Genomic DNA, 18,740 nt, shown 5'->3' with positions numbered 1-18,740 from the left:
AAATTTTGTTACTTTCTTTAATGCATTATCACTACAAGTCATTGATTAGTGTTAGCTCATATTCTAATAAAAGATATGTAGACTTTCCTCCTTCATTTATCAGAGCAGGAGCAAGCTTATGTTGCTTTGAAGCAACATTACATTATGTCAGAACAAGTAAGACAGGGAATTAATGGTCTGCTATCTCTATCCTGAATCCAGAACATAGCTGTCAATAGTGAAAAAGCTAAAAATAACCTTTTCTATAAAGGAAAAAAATATTTTTTAAAAAAATCAACAAATAAACCAACACCCCACCCAATGTACAAATAAACAACTGAAAGGTACAGGAGAAGAACAAAATCAGTACCACCTGCATCAGGTGCAAAGACCCTAGATCCACGATCATCAAATGGAGGCGTGGTTTTCTTCTGGAAATACGGAGTTTCCTTTACCTGGAATATTCAAGTGAAAATTAAAATCAGCACAGATGATAATCATACACAAAGGAAAAACAGATTTTATGAGGAAATAAAATGTTGTCCATTTTGTACTTCAGGAAAAAGATCTAATTAGAGGATAAAATTAAGAATGGGGTCCTGAATGCTAAAGAAAAGCCAATGAGAAAAACATACATTTGTGAATGAACACTTATTAAGCAAGGCCTATGAACAGTAAGTAAATGCCAAAACAATGGTGACAGGCTGTAAGGAAACCAGTGACCCAGAAATGGCTATTAATGATCTGTCCATGATCACTATACACCACTGGAGATCTCAGGAGACGTGTAAAATGTTGCCTGTAAGATATCGTAGAGTTAAGAGGTGTCTCAACTCTACAAAAAGAGTTGAGAGAGAAGAAGTGAGGCAACATAAGTATGCCACCAACACTGAATAAGGAAGAAAAAGTAGTAATTTCATAAAGGGGGAACAGAAGCAGGTATGATGGAAAAATCTCACCTTTGTAATTTTTTGAGATTAGCAAGAAAGTACTTCAAGTTTGAAAGGCAAAAATTAAGTAAACTAAAGATAAGGAAGCCCACTTATTTACCTCTGACACAGACCATGTCCTGTTTTTGATAATTAAGTAACAGAATATTAAACCCTGTGATGCAGCAGTTTGTTAGAAGGGAATGTGTTTTAACCAGGTAGAAAGATGAAGGCAATTGGTAAGACAATTAAAATAATCTGTTTTAACTTAAATATATACATCTGTGAGGTAAAGACAATATAATTTAATGCTATGATGATATATATACAAATAAACTAGTAGTTATTCAAGATAATGGTAGCAGGGAATTAACTGTGCAATTATGCACATCATTTATGGTTGACCAATGAACACATCAATTAGTTGGCTAAAGAGGTATTAACAAATGTCCACAGGCTATGCTAATTTTAGTATAAAAAATAGCTGTTAACTAAAAATCTTATGACAGCATATTTATGCTACCATTGTTTAACACTCGCCTTACCTGGTCTGTGTCATTACTTCCCTAATCATACAAAACAGACTAGCTATTTTCTGTAAAAAAGGTTAGAAAAGAAACTCTTGTTCTCTAAAATGCATTCATTGGAAGTACATCTGTTTTTTCTCATTTTTCTAATTTATTTGGATGAAAATGCAATAGCTGACTAGCTTTCATTATGAAAAATGCAAATGAACCCAATAAGTTATCACACACATACCTGAAATATTTCATTGATATCCACTGGGAGAGCAAGGCCAATGTAATCATCAGAGCTACCATATGTAGCATTAGAAACCATGGAGCGAACAGAAGAGGAACGCTGAAGTGTGTTTTGGTTAATAGGACTTAATAAATCTTCTTTATCTAATGAAACATAACTTAAAGCTTTCATGAACCTGTAACATTGAAATAAAAAAATCACAATCTTTGTAAAACTCTCATTCTGGCATATTAAAAGTAAAAACGACTTCTGACACAAAGACTATCCTCATCTTCCCATTGCAGACCCAGAGCTTTTTACTCTGTCAAATTACAGCTGTAGGCTCATTGCTTTTTTCTGTCTCATATTGTACCTTTTGCCAGTTCCTCAGGTAAAAATTTTTTATTTTCAAGTCCTGGGACAGGGAAAGGATGGAATGTCTGCTTGAAGGACTGCCAACTCTGCAAAACCACAAACTTTCTCCAACTTATCAGTCTTTGAACACTTAAAACCTAGACATGGTCAGTAAAGATTTAGGCTTTTAAACTACTAACTGCCTCATTTTGAAACGTACCTATACACTGAACATACCTTCTCTAGATATTCACAAACTCTGAGCTGAGCAGGCACATCCCTGCAAACGCAAAGCTTGAGCCTGCTAAGGTACCAGTGATGCTAGCAAGGAATATTTTTTTTTTCCTGTAATCTAAAGGAGCCACCCATTAGGTCACCCAAGAACGAAGGAAGAATTTGCTCAATGTAAATGCACAAACAACAAACCTGAACCTGCATGGTGAGCAGAGCTGACTGTGACAAGCAGCCCGAGAACAAAGAAAGAAACAGGCTGCGAAAATGAGACAGGAAAGAGGAGGCTGCAGAACACGGCCTACGTGCTGATCAGAGTCCTGATGATGGAAATTTCACATTTGGCCATCTGTCATTTTACCTCACATTGAAGATAAAACCCTATAAATTCTTATGTAGATGGTCTATATGCAGTAGATTAAAGCTTCCTAGTAAAAAGAGACATCGCAGGAACAGTAAATTATGTTACTGCGAATTATTATGTATTGGGAGGAAAAGTACAGTAAACATGATTTCCAAGATAAAAGTCAAGAAATAAATTTCCTATCATTTTTTGATTTAGATGGGCAATTAAAATTTCTTCTTATCCACCACAGGTTAACAGGTATATACTGAGATAAATTAAATTACCAAGGTTTGACCATGTATGATTCAAGACATTATTATGCAATGGGAACGGGCAGAACACAACTTACAGGTTGTCATTAGTTTTCTTGTTATAACTAATTCTGACCAATACTAGTGACAGAAACAGTGGTCTTAAAATAAATGTCAAGCCATACTTCAAAAGCTTGTGCCTAGGGAGGATTAGGGTGAATATTAGGAATGATTTCTTCACCAGAAGTGTTATCAAGCATTGGAACAGGCTGCCCAGTGAAGTGGTGGAGTCACTGTCCCTGGAGGTGCTCTAGGTGGTGCTCTAGGGACACGGTCTACTGGTGGACTTGGTAGCTCTGTAGAGCTGCTCTCCCACCTCTTGTTCCCTAGTCTGTCTGTACATCCAGGGTTGCCGGGCCCCAGGTGTAAAATCCGGCACTTGCTCTTGTGAAAGTTCATGCGGCTGGTGATTGGTCAGCTCTTCAGTTTGTCTAGATTTCTCTGCCCTCAAGAGTGTCAACAGCTAGTTGCTATGAACACAACTTTGCCAATGAAGCATGAACCAAAGAACTTTTTCCAAAGACTGATAGAAAAATAGCCTTTGCAGACAAAAGGGACAGTGTATTTCCAATTTATTACTTAAACAGCAGTTAAGGACAATATTAATCTGGAAGAGTAACATACTCTGATATTAAAAGGACCACAGTTACAGACACTCAGCTGTAATATGTTTTTTACGAAAAACATATATACTAGTAACTTTGTAGTCTTTCCAATCAACTATATTGGTACCAACACAATCTGTAATATATACTCTTGTAATATATACTTCTGCAATTTTTTAACCTTCTCAGAGATACGAGCACTCCAGCCATTTCAGTCCAATGTTAAAGAGGTCAGCTCAAATACCTGAGCCTAACCACTGATACAAGAGACCATGAACAACTAAGCACCAGGAATACTGTTAGTATTATGTTGTACGCAGAGTCTCAGGATGCAAGTCCACTGCAGCAAGGCTGCTTTGCATATCAAGGGATGACTGCAAGGAATGGTACAGCATGACTACAGCCACAACAGAACCTGTACTGCCACTGAAATGACACTGATTTGTTCCTGCATTAGCACAGGAAGCCAGTGACAGAGCAAGGAACTATCCAGGATAGTTCAGCTTAACTACTGAATCATCCTTAATTTAGTTTAGAACTAGTCTGACTGTGCTCATTAATTGAACAAAGGGAACAAGCCTTATCTTTTATGACATCTGTGCAGAATGGTGAAAGTATCAACAAATGAATGTTGCTCTTAATCAGGACAAAAATGCATAGTAATAAACAGGCACTGTATACACTCAACTGGGTATGTGGAGTGCAGTTCAGCAACTGGGCATTTGCTGTTCTGCGCAGTAAGCAGATGACTAATGCACTGGTAGCTTCTTCCCTTTGTCTCATCTGAGAGAGGATATTTAGGTAAGAAGAGAGAAAGTGTCTTTTCCCTTTCAATAGTAATGTGAAAATTCAATACACTAGCTAAAAGGAGGAATTTGGTAGAAAAGCTTTTAAAATAAAGTTATTAAACACTGACTGCAGGGAACAGTGTCAATGTCATGAGCTAGCTATCTTATGTAACTGTCCCATTAGTCTTCAGAACATCTAATATTACTCAAAAATAAAGAGGTGACACTGCCATCTAAAAATAAACACTTCAGAAAAAATCTCTGCCCTGTTGTAGCTAAGAAGCCAAACTCACATTCGTATCAGAGGTACCAGTATCTCACCACTAGCCTCAATGCCACAGTGAGCAGTAATATAGCATATTGGCATAAGTCCCTGCCCTAAAACCTCACAAAGTGGCACTGAGAAAATTCTCTTCTGAAATACAGCTCTGACTACATGGGCAATTTTGTGTGATTGCAACTTTAGTAATGTTAGCAGTGTAATTGCATTTCAAAAATAAAAAAGTTAAAACAGGAAGCAAATGTGATAAAAGGAAACATTCTCCTTTGTCACTAACAGCATTAAAGGGGCTGAGCAGAGCTATGAAAGGCTGGCTTCTCTGACAGCACTTAAAGACGAGAATTCTCATTCTAGTATACTATTCTCCTAATATCAATGCGGCTTTCAGTGAAGTTATGAATCATCCTGCAACAACTGCCACTTTCAGGTGAAGCTGGAAAAATATTAGAAAGATACATTTCTTATTTAATTGCTCAAACAGCTTTGAAGTAAGAAATAATATTAATATTAATAATACTAATAATAATCTCTTACCGGCTTGGGGTTAGCCGAGAATCCAGGCTGCCAGACTTCATGGTAATAGTGTCAGTAAACAGCACGTCCTTTGCTGGAGATGCTAGGGCTTCTGAGTGAGACAGTGAAGGATGCATCCTCTGCTGTTGTAGGCGTTTTAGTGTAGCATAGCCAAAGGCATCTCGAGAACTTGTGTAGCTAAAGTTATAATCAGCAAGACTTTTTATTGTAGCAAGAGAAGGAGCTTTAAGAGACTGAGCTCTTCGAGGAAGTGTATGAGAAGACCCTGGCGGTACCAGGGATACAGAGTTGGATTTTGAGAGAGGCAGGTGGTTAGACTGCGGTGTTGAACAGTGACTTGGTTTAACTGTTTTTGTGCTTACCACAGTACTCAAACTTCCACAGTCAGTGTCTACATTTGTAGTGTCCACACCTACAGTCTCCCTTGAAGGGCTAGAGCTCATTGAGCTTATGCCACTTGTTGTGGTATCTGTATTAAAACTTAAGCTACGACTCTTGAAATGTGTTTGTGTAGCACCATCTCCTATTAGCCTTTCTCTGCTTGTGTTTTCCCGGTGAATTTCATTTCCAAGACCTTTTGGCAGTTTCAGATCATTTTCTCCAATACTTGGGGTACTATCAGTATCTTCCATGTGCTTACTTCCAACAAAAGAAGTTTCTAATCGTAAAGTCTGGATTTTAGGAACTTTGAAAACGGGGTTGAATTCTTCCCCAGCAGGAAAGTCTATGCTACTGGAAGGTTCTGTTACTGTACGATTTCGCCTCAGGCCTGATTTACTGTCAGATGACGCCAGCTTTCCTCCTTTTGGATCACTGCTACTTCTGTGTTTTTTATTAGGTAGAGTAAGAGAGTTTAGAATACGATTTTTCACAAGTCTGCTAGAAGAAAAAAAGGGAAAGGGACTACGTTCTTTGTCCTTTGAAGGTCCAGGTCTGTCATAAAATATTTGTTCCGCATCCTCCGTAATATCTAGGAAGAACGTACTAGTGGATGTACTACCAAAACGGTCATCCTCCATGATGAACATACCTGAAATTATATGAGACTGTCACTGAAAATGGACATTCCTTCGAAGTCTATAAACTATGTTGCGAAAAAAGTAAGCAATTCTATAGAAGCCAAAGTGGGACACTACAATTTACTGCAATTTTAATTCAACATTTTTTCTGTAAATTAAATATCTTAAGGAATACCCAAGTTGACGTGCTATTGCTTCAAAGCAAGCCGTGCTATCTTATTTCAGTGCAAATATCCAGCTACTAGGATTACAACCAAAGCTATCCTTTAATGATATCTAAATACACTATATTTCTGGATTTAAATTCCCAATATCCACAGCAAAGTTAAAATGTATTAGATACTCAAAATATACAAGAATTTAAATACAGCGATACTCTGTGTGTGCGTGTGTGTGTATACACATAGAATATGTGTATTTATAGTCTAGAATATTCCTTTGAGGACAACTAAGTATACCTACATACCTAAGCATGGATATTTCCGCAGGGTATAAAAACAAGCTGCCAGGACTTGATATAAAAAACTACTAACTTAGCCTGATGTTAAAAGTTCTTACTTCTACACCAAATGCAAACCTAAGACACTGTTACCTTCCCTCGTGCTTGTCTACATCTCTCTGAATGCAACTGTCTCTTCTTTGTTGGCAATAACACCTCTATACCATTTGACTGAACTTCATCTGGCCAAAAGGTTGGTAAGAATACCAAAATGCTGTTTTGTCATGGGTTTTGGGGGTGGAGGGTGGGGGTTGTTATTTGTTTTGTTGTTGTTGTTCTTACTTACTTGAAGGAGCAGATTCACTTTCACTGTTATGCCTAGAGCTGGTAGACTCAGAGTTCAAGCTAAGAGTGCTGGGTATAGAAGAAAGTTCATTGCACAGCTGCTCCATATCATCAGGGACCACTGGCCAAGGCTGTCTACGACTGTGTCTCACTGCATCCCAGTTGTGATGCTTCAAAATGTCACATCCTTGTTTAGTTTTGGCTATTAGACCAAGCACGTAGACACAGGTTCTGTATTTAATGTATATATAGAAAAAAGAGCAACAATAATAGCATCTCATTTAACTAAACTTATTTCTCTTTGGAAAGGAAACAGTTTCAAAACAGTTCAGCAGAAACTTCACAAAACTGCCAAGTAGCTTTTTGTTCATTTTTATTTGTAAAACAATGGAAGTTTAAGAAATGCACTAAAATATCTGAGAACAATGCACTATTCAAAACTAAAAACTAATTATTACAAGACCCTGGTTAATGAAGTAGAAAAGCCCTTTCAAAAAATAAAAAGGACAAACATTAATGCAGCAGCAATATTAGGCAAAAGAGCATCAGTTTATGCTTTTAAAGATTCAAAAAAATCACGGAATAGTAAACTGATTCCAACAGAGATGTAAGTAGCATATATTTTAAATTTTTTGTAAAGGAAGGAAAAAAGTAGTATGTATCTTTTTTCATAGGTTTAATTTGCTTACTGCATGTCCTTCCAGACTTCCTGTACAAATCTGTGATTATACAGGACTGAGATTATAGTTATCAATTATCTTAAACAAGTGATTTCCAAGTGAGTGCAAAACTATATTAATAAAATGAGGTAAGGCTATTTGAAAACCTATGGCAACTACCATCTGTAAATTTTATGTAGAAATCAGATATACGTACCCTCTAACAGAGAGAACCTCACAATGTTGGGCAAGTGCCATTATATCAGGAATTACATTCTCCTCTTGAAGCAAGTTAAGACCCCAATTTGATGATCCAATATTGCCCTGGAATAAAAGTTTGTCAAGTAAGTTTTGATTTTGATGTGGTCTGCAGCACTATCAGTGTAAAGCTTTCAACATTTTTGTTTGTTGGTAATAGTTTCAAGCCACATTTTCTCAAAGAAATTAGAGATATGAGGACCCTTTTTGGCATTTCTAGCCATGCAAATGCAGAAAAGGAGTCAGCATACTATGTATAATACCTAAAACTGCTCACAGTTAACTACTATGTATTCCTCATTTTACCAATTCTACTACAGCCAGCAGTCTGATCTTGGTTTACTCATTTTACATTCCTCTTACACAGGCTTTTTATTGCATACCTACAGTATCTTCCAATAATAGTCACCTTAGACAAATGTCTCCCCAAAGTTTATTTTGGAACAAGAAAGAAGCAGATGAACAGTTGAGGTGGCAAAGCATATTTAGAAGTGTAACTTTGATACGCACAGACACGAGGTTTTTGCTGATCCCAAGTACCAGGGGTGTCATGACCATATCAATAGTGGCAGCTAATTTGAATTTGGGACTACCGCAGTAAATACATAAAAATCAGACCACAGTAACTTCTAACTACTGGTTCCACACTAACATCATTGTTACATGTGACAATCTGTTCTTTTTATTTGTTAAAAAAGAAAAAAAAAGAAAACAAAAAGAGCACAACTAATTAAAAAAACTCAGAACAAAAACAGTGCAGTGAACCATTTTCAACTGAAAGTCCAGTTAGAGTACAGAATGCGAACTTGGAAAAAATCACACACATTCTATGACAAAAAGCCTAATTAATGATTCTATGGGATTTTGCTTAGGTATGTCAGAATCAAAAGTAATAAAAGAACTCAAACAAGTGCAAAAAATTTGTAATTTATTACTAACCAAGGCCCAAAGGGCTGCTTTCAGCTGCTTAATTCCTTCCCACTTATCCAACATTGGGGAACGAACAGTGTAACTTAGATCTGTAACAATACTCTGAAGGAGAAAAACAGAAGAAAAAAAATCAGTTGAAAATGAAAAGGAGACCTCAGTTAAACAGGTTCTCTTGCATTTTTAATAAAAGTTAAAGTACTAATTTAAAGCATGCACCCTAAAATGAACAGTGGTAGTTCTGTAATAATAAGCGTAAATTAACAGCAATGGTAATGCAACTAGAAAATTTTAATGTAACCACTGATTGCATAAATTCAATTCAGATTTTATAAAGAAAACAGATTAATCAAACTAACACTGCAATATGTACGCTTTGTCTTGAATTTTCAGCTATCACATTCAATTCATCACATCACCTTGCAAACCAACATTAAAAGTGAATTCATTTAAGCAACCATGAACTGAATTAGGGTTTGTTTTCTTAGCTTTTCAGGATACTAGAAAGACTATTTTATTCCCTCATACCCACATTTTTGTATGCATAAAAAGACAGGTAGAGTTTTACTTGTCAGTATACAATTCACTCAGACGCAAAAATTATTTCTATTGGTGAGTTGCTTTCCATTCTAAGATTTTGCTAGCCATTTCAGAAAAATATTGCAAAGTATTTCTCTGATATTCCAGTGTCAGGAAGGAATTTCACGTGAGACTAGATGGCAAAGACTGTCTTCACAGCTTTTTGGCTCATATAACTTAAGACATAATCAACTTATTTTGCAATGACTGTTTAAATGCCATCTTTTTAAAAACATATTCAGAAAGGGTTACAGTACTCTTGAAAGATTTTGAAGTTATAAATAGTTGTTATCCTCACCTGAGACTCCAGTAAATGGCAGCCCGTTTTATGGTGCACCAGTTGGCCATACAGGTGAACTGGCAGGTAGACATGTGGCCGCTGTAATCTGGCAGAAAGAGAAATCATATGCTTTCCCAGCAATTCTGACACTTCCTTTCAAAATAAAGTACACTGTAGTGTAATGCAATGAGTTACTCTTGATTTTTTTCAGACAAAGAGGATTCTTTTGGACAATTTAGAGTAGAATAGACTAGACTATTTCAGCTGGAAGGGGCCTACAATGATCATCTAGTCCAACTCCCTGACCACTTCAGGGCTGACCAGAAGTTAAAGCATGTTAAGGGCATTATCCAAATGCCTCTTAAACCCTGACAGGCTCAGGGCATTGACCACCCCTCTAGGAAGCCTGTTTCAGTGCTTGACTGCCCGCTCAGTAAAGAAATGCTTCCTAATGTCCAGTCTAAACCTCCCCTGGTGCAGCTTTGAACCATTCCCATGTGTCCTATCACTGGATCCCAGGGAGAAGGTATCAGCATTTCCCTCTCCACTTCCCCTCCTCAGGAACCTGTAGAGAGTGTAGAGAGTCGCCCCTCAGCCTCCTTTTCTCCAAACTAGACTAACCCGAAGTCCTTAGCCGCTTCTCACAGGACATTCCTTCCAGCCCTTTCACCAGCTTTATTGCCCTCCTCTGGAGGCATTCAAGGACCTTCACATCCTTCTTAAACTGTGAGGCCCGGAACTGCCCACAGTGCTCAAGGTGAGGCCGCACCAACGCTGCATGCAGCGGGGTAGACACCTCTCTTGACCAGCTGGTTATGATGTGCTTGATGCACCCCAGGTTGCAGTTTGCCCTCTTGGCTGCCAGGGCACACTGCTGACTCACACTGAGCCTGCTCTCAACCAGCACCCCCAGATCCCTTTCTGCAGGGCTGCTCTCCAGCCACTCCTCTCCAATTTATACTTGGGCCTGATGTTACTCTGTCCTAGTTGCAGAATCCAGCATTTGGACTTGTTAAATAATTGCCCAATGCACCAACCTATCTTGATCCCTCTCTGCAAGGCCTCTTGTCCCTCAAGAGAATCAACAGCTACTCTCAGTTTGGTATCATCAGCAAACTTTCTAATGGTGCATTCAACTCCTGCATCCAGATTGCTGATAAATGTCTTGAACAGAACTGGCCCTGGAATTGAGCCCTGAGGAACACCGCTGGTGACCGGCTGCCAGCCAGATGTAGCCCCATTCACTACAACCCTTTGAGCTCTGCCCCTCAGCCAGTTCTGTACCCAGTGCCCTGTGAACCTACTCATCCCATAGTTGGACAACTTGTCCAGAAGGGTGCTCTGAGGGACAGTATCAAAATCCTTACTAACACCCAGAACAACTACATCCACCGCCTTCCCTTCATCCCCTAGGTGGGTGACCTTATCACAGAAGGACATAAAATGAGCTAAACAGGACTTTCCCTTTCTGAACCCATGTTGACTGTGCCTGATGATTGCATTCTTTAAATGCCTTTCAATAGTACCCAGTATAAACTTCTCTACAATTTTTCCAGGAACTGAGGTTACACTAACAGGTCTGCAGTTTCCTGCATCTTACCTTATGCCCTTCATGGAAATTGGAATAACATTAGCTAGCTTGCAGTCAGCAAGGACCTCCCAGAATTCCAAGACCTTTGGTAGATGATCGAGAAGGGTCGTGCTGTAACATCTGCCTGCTCCTTCAGCACTCCGGAATGAGTCCCATCAGGCCCCATAGCTTTGCGAACATTCAGCTGATACAGCTGGTCCCTTACAACTTCAGTGTTCACAAATGAAAAGTCACTGTTCCCACACTTGTTCTCTGACTCTGGGGACTGGGCAGCCCAAGGTCTATCAGTATTATTATAGACGAAGGCAAAAAAAAAAGCTTCTGCTTTTTCTTCATCCTTGTTAGTCAGGTGACCATCTTCAACAAGTATTGGTCTGATGTTTTATTTAGACCTCCTCTTGCTATTACATGCTTAAAAAAGCCCTTCTCATCTGACACAACACGGGCCAGTTTCAGCTCTATTTGAGCTTTGGCCTTTTGGGTCTTCTCCCTGCATATATGAACCACAGCTCTATAATCTTCCTGTGAAGCCTGGCCTTGCTTCCAGAGATCATACAATTTCTTTGTCCTCTTGAGCTCCATGAGGAGGTAGGTCCCTGTTCAGCCAAGCTGGTCTTCTGCCCTGTTTGCTTGACTTGTGGTACAATGGAATCACCTGCTCCTGTACTTTTAGAAGGTGGTTCTTCAACTGACCAGCACTTGTGGACTCTTAAGCCCTCAAAAGCAGATTCCCAGGGTTCTCTGCTAATAGCCCCCTGAGTTTGCTCTCCTGAAGTCCAGGGTAAGAACTCCGTTATCCTTTCTTCTCATTACACTGAAAATTTTGAACTCAATCATTTCATGATCACTGTCACCAAGTCAACCACCTACCATCACATCTGCCATGCATGAGTCCTCCTCTATTCACAAAGAGCAAGTCTAGGAGGGCATCTTTCCTAGCTGGCTCACTGAGTACCTGCGACAAGAAGTTCTCCTACGAACTTCAAGAATTTCCAAAACCTGCTTGTCACAGCAGTATGGCGTTCCCAGCTGATGTCTGAGAAGTTTAAATCTCCCATAAGAACAAGGACTATTAATCCAGAAATTTCTCCTAATTGCCTACAGTATGATTCACCAGTGCTAACATCCTGGCTGAGCAATCAGACGTAGACACCCATTGCAACATATCCTTTTTTTCCATCTCCCTAATGCTCACCCAGAGGCTCTCAAACACATCACCACTAACTGTAAGGGCTGTACAATCAAACCTCTCCCCTACATGGAGTGTGATACCTCCACCTTGCCTGCCCTGCCTACCCCTTCTAAATAGCCTGTAGCCCTCCATTCCCAGCACTCCAATCATGCGACTCAATCCACCAAGTCTCGCCAATACCAATGGTATCATAGCTGTGGGAACTGACCAAAGCTTCCAGATCATCCTGTTTATTTCTCATACTGTGTGCATTGGTGTACAAGCACTGCAGATATGGTCCTGAGCATGCCATGCTCCCAGGAACAGGGTAAGTGTTCCCACTAGCATTGCCACCCTCAGGCAATGCCATGCCAACCCTTGGCTTACCTAATGCAAGCCTGTTGGTATTGCTTTTGACCATTGCTTCTAGTTTAAAGCTCTCTTGATCAGTCCTGCCAGCTTATGCCCAAAGACACAGTTTACCAAATTTACCTTTGGTTGCTCCGACGGACATAGTTATCACCATCAACAGGTTTGCGGTATGTTGTAAGCGCTTCATTAAGTTGTTCTTCAATCAGTTCAACATACTTTAAGTTATATTCCTAAAAGACAACAAAGGTAGACACAATACATTTAGTGGTTTGTGTTTTTATAGTATGGTACTTCACAAGGAAGGAATAATTCAAGTGATCCTTAAGGAAGGCTGGATTTCTTTATGATCTGAAGGTGGGGCTCACCAAAATTGCTGCACTTCATACACACAATGAGTCTCCAGAGTTGACAATTGTTTCCATAATTATGTAAGCGAATTAGTTAAAAAGGAAAGAAGGAAATAGTTCACATCTGACAAACAATCTCAACAGACCACCAGGCATTTCAATATTCCTAGAGAAGCGACAACTTATAAGTTAGTCAAGAAGTTGCCAGCAGAAATGAGACCAAGCACTTACAATCTATTATGAAAACAAAATAACAAATGAAGAGTCTTATTCTAGTCATGACAATGATGCATCTTTCTTAATGGTCTTGTATTCCTATTTACTTCCTAACAGCATAAAGCTAATTCTATCTTCATGAGCTCTAGATTTAACTTTAATTAGCAAAAACCAAAGGTAAAAGGTATCTTAAAAAGTAGTATTCCTTTACACACTTCTCCAGCTAAGACCTTACACAACCACCTGTTTATAAAGTCACTACACTCCTGAATTATTTGCTGAAATACCAAAATTATATAAGAGGCCTGGCTAAGTCAAAAGCACACATGTACAGAACAACTATAGACCTGTTAGTCCCTCTTGACCTTTTTCAGCAAAATCATAAGTTGCTGACGCAATAAATGTATTGAGATTAGTAATACACATATATGGACATGCAATACTTTTAAGAATTTTTGACCTCATAAACCTGCATATTCACCCTTCCCCCTCCTAATATCAAGCACTTTTTATTCTTAGCATTACCTTTTGCCACTTTTCCATTTGTTTGGTTACATAACCTCTTTCATTGAGATATGAAAACCCCTTTGGGATGGACAGAAATCTGTAAAGTAACATCAGACAATCAGTGCTCCACATAAACAAACCACGTAGTTGGAATAAAAACAAACATTTATTTGTTTCCACAGTGTAAGGTCAAACAGCGTTTTCAATGTTTACCTTAGGAGTAGAAGCAAACCCTTGTCTCCAAGATGAGAAAGAGCTGGTTTCATTTGGATAAGGGCATGAAGATTGGCCTAAAATATTTAAAAATGCATAAGGAGTATCTGAGCACTATATAATTCTGAAAACTACAACAGTTAAAACAATCTGCCAGCAATGAACAAGCAAGTTTTTCACAAAAGGAGGTATCCAACAGCACTAACCTCATCCCAGTATTATCCACTTTAGGCACCTTCTGTCATTAAATATATTTTTATCTATCTATATATAAAAATATATAAAATATATAAAAATATATTTCACAAAAAGTATAATGATCTAAGTGACTGAATTAGTCTGAATTAATATTTAAAAGTAGGCATTATCCAGTAGTCTAAATTTTCTTGTCATTAATACTGCAATATTTTCAGCAAGGGGTCTATAAACTATTACGAAGTCCATCAGTGACAATCAGGAAAGGAAACCATCAGTAGCTTCTTGCATGCTTTTAGTTTGCTACTGGTGGAGGGGGTGGGGAACAGCTTACAGAGCAGCATACCAAAAAGAGGTTGAAAAGGGAAAGGATGCTCACCTTATCTTCACATGCCTCATCTAGAATATCAAGTGCCTCGGATGAAATAGTTTTATTTTTATCATGTAACTGGGTCACCAGTAACTCAATCCCCCAGTTGCTGAAGAACTCTACATTTGCTCTCAGTAATACTCGTAAGTGTTTTGTGGCGTACAACCTGCAGCTCTGCAAAAGCAAGGAAAATGCTTTTCTGAATGAAAGAAAAATAGCTAGTGTAGTTAATGATTTATCACTTTAAGAAATACATTTAAATTATAATCTTTTACAGCAGGTAGCTGTGAATGTGCACCTTATGTATTAAAACTAGCCTATTAGAGAGCTATTTCTATCTTATCAAATGAGAAATTTAAGCCTGAGATCTCAAGTAATCCAGTTACTGCAAGTCTCCTTGAAAAGCCCTTATCAATTTGTCATTCACTGTGATGGCATCACACATTCATCAGGATTAGCAGGAAAAATACCTTGTAAATGCCCAGTGCAATTGCATTTACTTTTATGTATGCAGTGTTTTGCAAAAAAACTTTAATAAGCAAACAGTAGAACCACTGGGGAATTTATTTTAATGTATTTTAAATTGTTTCCCAGAAGTATCTGATCTTCAAAGCTTCTTAGAAAACCTTCTAGATAGAAAAATGCTATTTTCTGTAATAAGACAGTTTCCCAACACCTAGTTTACTACTACAAATTTCTCCAAGTGACAGCACAATGCAGTACTTTGTCAGTGCCTGTACTGCTGATCACAATTTGCTAAATAAACAGCATAAACTGATTAACACCATTTTCTATTAGAAGAAGTACACAGAAAATAGAAGCAAACAGGCTTAATCGACAAGATTTTGCAGTGTTCTGGAGTAAGCACAGAATAACCCTGACAATGTATGCTTACTAGGAAAGGTGTTATCCATACTTAGACAAGCATAGCTGGAAGAGATAAAATCAGGTGCCCACACCTTTCTTCAAGTGTTCAGTCCCTACACCTTTAAGGCTACGATAGCTATAAATCAAGTAAATTTTCTATATGTTAAAATAGAAATTATCTATGTTGGGATGCATGCGAATATCTGTACTCCAAGAGACAGGTGAATTGGTCCAGGTTGGACAGCACTACGTAGGTTAACAAGATCTTCCGGGTTGTTTTTTTACCTCCAGAAATACTTGGCAAGCAGGACTTGGAAGAAAATACGAGGAGGAAACGTGAACATGCTCGGTTCATTTCAAAAACCTTGTCTCATTATTTCAACTTCAAATATCGTCTGCACATTTCTACTTATTCGATATACAGACACTTATTTTTTGGAGAGGAGCCAGGAATGAGATAACACACGTACCAAGACAGACTGTGGAACAGTGATTTGCAACTCTGATCTAGGCTGCACAGCTGTTTTGAAATGGCTTGCATCCCATTAGTGGTATGCCTTGCATGTGGAATAGACAACTAGCAGCATATTTATTAAAGATGAGAGCAAGAGCTATTATGCTGAAATGATCACATGATCTAGATGCTAAGCCTACAGAATAACACAACAAAATGCAAGCAGAATTCAGTGCCAGGTAGTTCAAGTGTTAAATTCTGTCTGTGAAGAACAGTCATCACTGCTGTAACTACACTGTGGTACAGAGAACAAAAGATAATAACGGTCACTATCTGAAGTACTTCCTGAACATGCATTAGTCTATGCAAATAGCTTGTACAGAACAAGAACAATTTTTATTTTCTGTTCGGAGAAGGAAAAGAAGGAACTCGTGAATCTGATGGGACAATAAAATGGCAAAAAAATTCACTGCAGATAAATTTGAAACAATGAGCTAAAGTGAAAAAATAATCCCAGCTTTATACACAGAACATGCTGAGACAGCTCTTTCCACCCAGGGAAAAGATGTTGGGGCTAATATTAGTTAGTTCTGTGGAAGTGTTAGATGGAAGTTCAATAGCAAACCAAAACCACTGAAGGTAAACAGAACAAAATGCATCAGTACTGTCACTAGGTAAATCCATTGGGTGCTGACATCTTGGACACTGTGTACAGATCTGGTTTTCCTACCCTGATCAGAAAAAAGACTAACAATTAAAAGGGTGTAAAGAACAGCAGAACAGGATTTTAATTAACTGAAGGTATAAAAGGGTCTTTGAAACAAGGAATAACTCAGAGTAAAGACATTCAAACCTCAGACCTGGGGCTGCAAAACCACTGCATGTATTTCCAACAGTTCTAAAGTCTTCAAGCAGGGCCACAACCTTTGTACAGCAAGATCACCTGTATGCATTTTCCAGATCAGAGGGGTAAAGCCCTAGAATGTTTTTATTTTTGATGAGAACTCATCTTCTACACTGGTTTTCCTATATTTGAGGAAACAGACATTCTCTTCATGCATGAACTACATGAAAACATAGATAAAGCCCTGTACTAAACCCGTCAGAATATTCTTACTTTTACTATTAAAGGTCTTTGAGATATTTAGAAGTGAGGAAGCAAGTCAGAGGCCAGTATGCTCAGCTGACTACATACAGTTCAGCATAGATGCTAGTAGATGTACGTCTACCCCTTAGCCACCTATAAAGATAAAATTTTAGGTCATGAACTGCAGCAGTTGAGGACACACTGGCTACTCTGCTGTTTCTACCATAAGCTGGCAGAAAGGCAGCTGAGGCAGTATTAATTTGCTTTATTAATTTGCTTTAGCATGAATGACCAAAGCACATATGGAAGTAGGTTAAGATGTGCTTCTGCTTCATTATTTTGCAAGGCTATTGCTCTGTAAATGTTTTTGTTGTATGCAGTCACCCCAAAATGCTACTCTCCCCTTCTAACACTAGGCTGGCTACAGAAATTACTTTTTCTTGTTCAGAGACACTCATTAGCAAATGGCTAACAAACCTGCTTCACAGCTCTGGGTAGCTTTAAAAGATGTATGAGGCTATAAACTCAGTTAACCCAAGAAAAAGAGCATCTTCAGCTTTTGAAAAAAACATATAAGGTATTTCATTAACAAACATTTCAGGGAATTAAAATTTCTGATTGGAAGAAGACGGAGATGGTCTTTCTCCCTTACAAAATGCAGCTTTTCAGAAATTATGTCCAGTTCCGTAAATTTTTACTGCTTTTAAACAGAATTTAGAAGACAGAAGCAGCATATAGTATCAAAATATAATTTGTCTTCTGGATTATAATTAATACAAACCCCTCCAGAGGCTCTACTCATCCTACGAGGTCCTCATCAGAAGTCCTTGAAAAGAGAAGGTAGAAGGGCTTGCAAGTGCCTTATCTGAATTGAACTGCATGTTTGTTTTTAATCTTAGGAGTCATTTGTCTAAGGTGACAGAATGTCAGTTCTGTTAATATTTAAGAATATATTCCCGTTATGGGATAGAGCAGCGGGTCGTATAAACTGCACCAAGTTTCAATTTTTTCCTATCATGCTTGCTAAATACAAAAGAGTAAATTTTGTTTTGGTGTTGCCAATGATGCTGTTTCATAACTCCAGAACATAAAACCCAGGAAGCGGCAGGTATCTTCCCCCAACATCTAAACAGAGGTACTTCGAAATCACTCCTCAGTCAGTGGGGTACTGCCTGTGCCAATACCTGTCAGTTCAGTATTTCCATATTCTTTCAGGTGTCTTATCCTCTTGGATTTGAGAACTATTTCCACCTCACATGAACATTTTGATTTCTGAAAGAAACTTGTAGTTTTGCCAGTTGCAGTTGTTCAAAAATATAACTTACACCACTAAAGATACTGTTAATACCAGAATAATCAAAAGGTTTTATTCTTTGGATTAGCTTTTTACACTCTGATCTTCCCTTGGGAGCATAAACACCAGAAACACTGACGACAAACATTTTGTCCAAGAGATGATACCAGCAGTATTGTGTACACCAAGCACTGCCAAAGGGTTCTTCAACAGAGTCAACATCTTGTCTTTTTGTCAAGTAGTGTTAGTGAAATTTTCTCTTCAAAATCCCATCAGTTTAGTTTCCACCATAAGAACGTATGTGGTTGGGCACATGGTAACACAAGAAAAGAATTTCTTAAGGAAGCAAATAAGTTTTATCCAAGTATAATCTGTAGTTGATGCAAACACAGACCCATTTCTGCTGGTTGAGACAGCCCATTCTATTTGTGATTTTCCTTTTTTAGATGAAA

General features: G+C 38.3%; 1 protein-coding gene across 1 annotated transcript in view; it reads right to left on the bottom strand.

Moving 5' to 3' along the window:
* Nucleotides 1-18,740, bottom strand: part of RICTOR (RPTOR independent companion of MTOR complex 2) — a 95,825-nt gene that overhangs the window by 6,285 nt on the left and 70,800 nt on the right. The window contains exons 23-33 of the mRNA XM_075079849.1: nt 14,596-14,760; nt 14,022-14,098; nt 13,827-13,905; nt 12,859-12,968; nt 9,623-9,710; nt 8,758-8,850; nt 7,778-7,884; nt 6,903-7,132; nt 5,099-6,128; nt 1,668-1,845; nt 353-434 (exon numbers count right to left, since the gene is read on the bottom strand). Of these exons, the coding sequence (XP_074935950.1) occupies nt 353-434; nt 1,668-1,845; nt 5,099-6,128; nt 6,903-7,132; nt 7,778-7,884; nt 8,758-8,850; nt 9,623-9,710; nt 12,859-12,968; nt 13,827-13,905; nt 14,022-14,098; nt 14,596-14,760 (2,239 nt within the window). The remainder of the gene's footprint in view (nt 1-352; nt 435-1,667; nt 1,846-5,098; nt 6,129-6,902; nt 7,133-7,777; nt 7,885-8,757; nt 8,851-9,622; nt 9,711-12,858; nt 12,969-13,826; nt 13,906-14,021; nt 14,099-14,595; nt 14,761-18,740) is intronic.

Source organism: Phalacrocorax aristotelis, chromosome Z (genome assembly GCF_949628215.1).
Source record: "Phalacrocorax aristotelis chromosome Z, bGulAri2.1, whole genome shotgun sequence".
Classification (NCBI taxonomy): domain Eukaryota; kingdom Metazoa; phylum Chordata; class Aves; order Suliformes; family Phalacrocoracidae; genus Phalacrocorax; species Phalacrocorax aristotelis.
The sequence above is the reverse complement of the archived record's forward strand: the minus strand, read 5'-3'. Positions and strand labels throughout refer to the sequence as shown.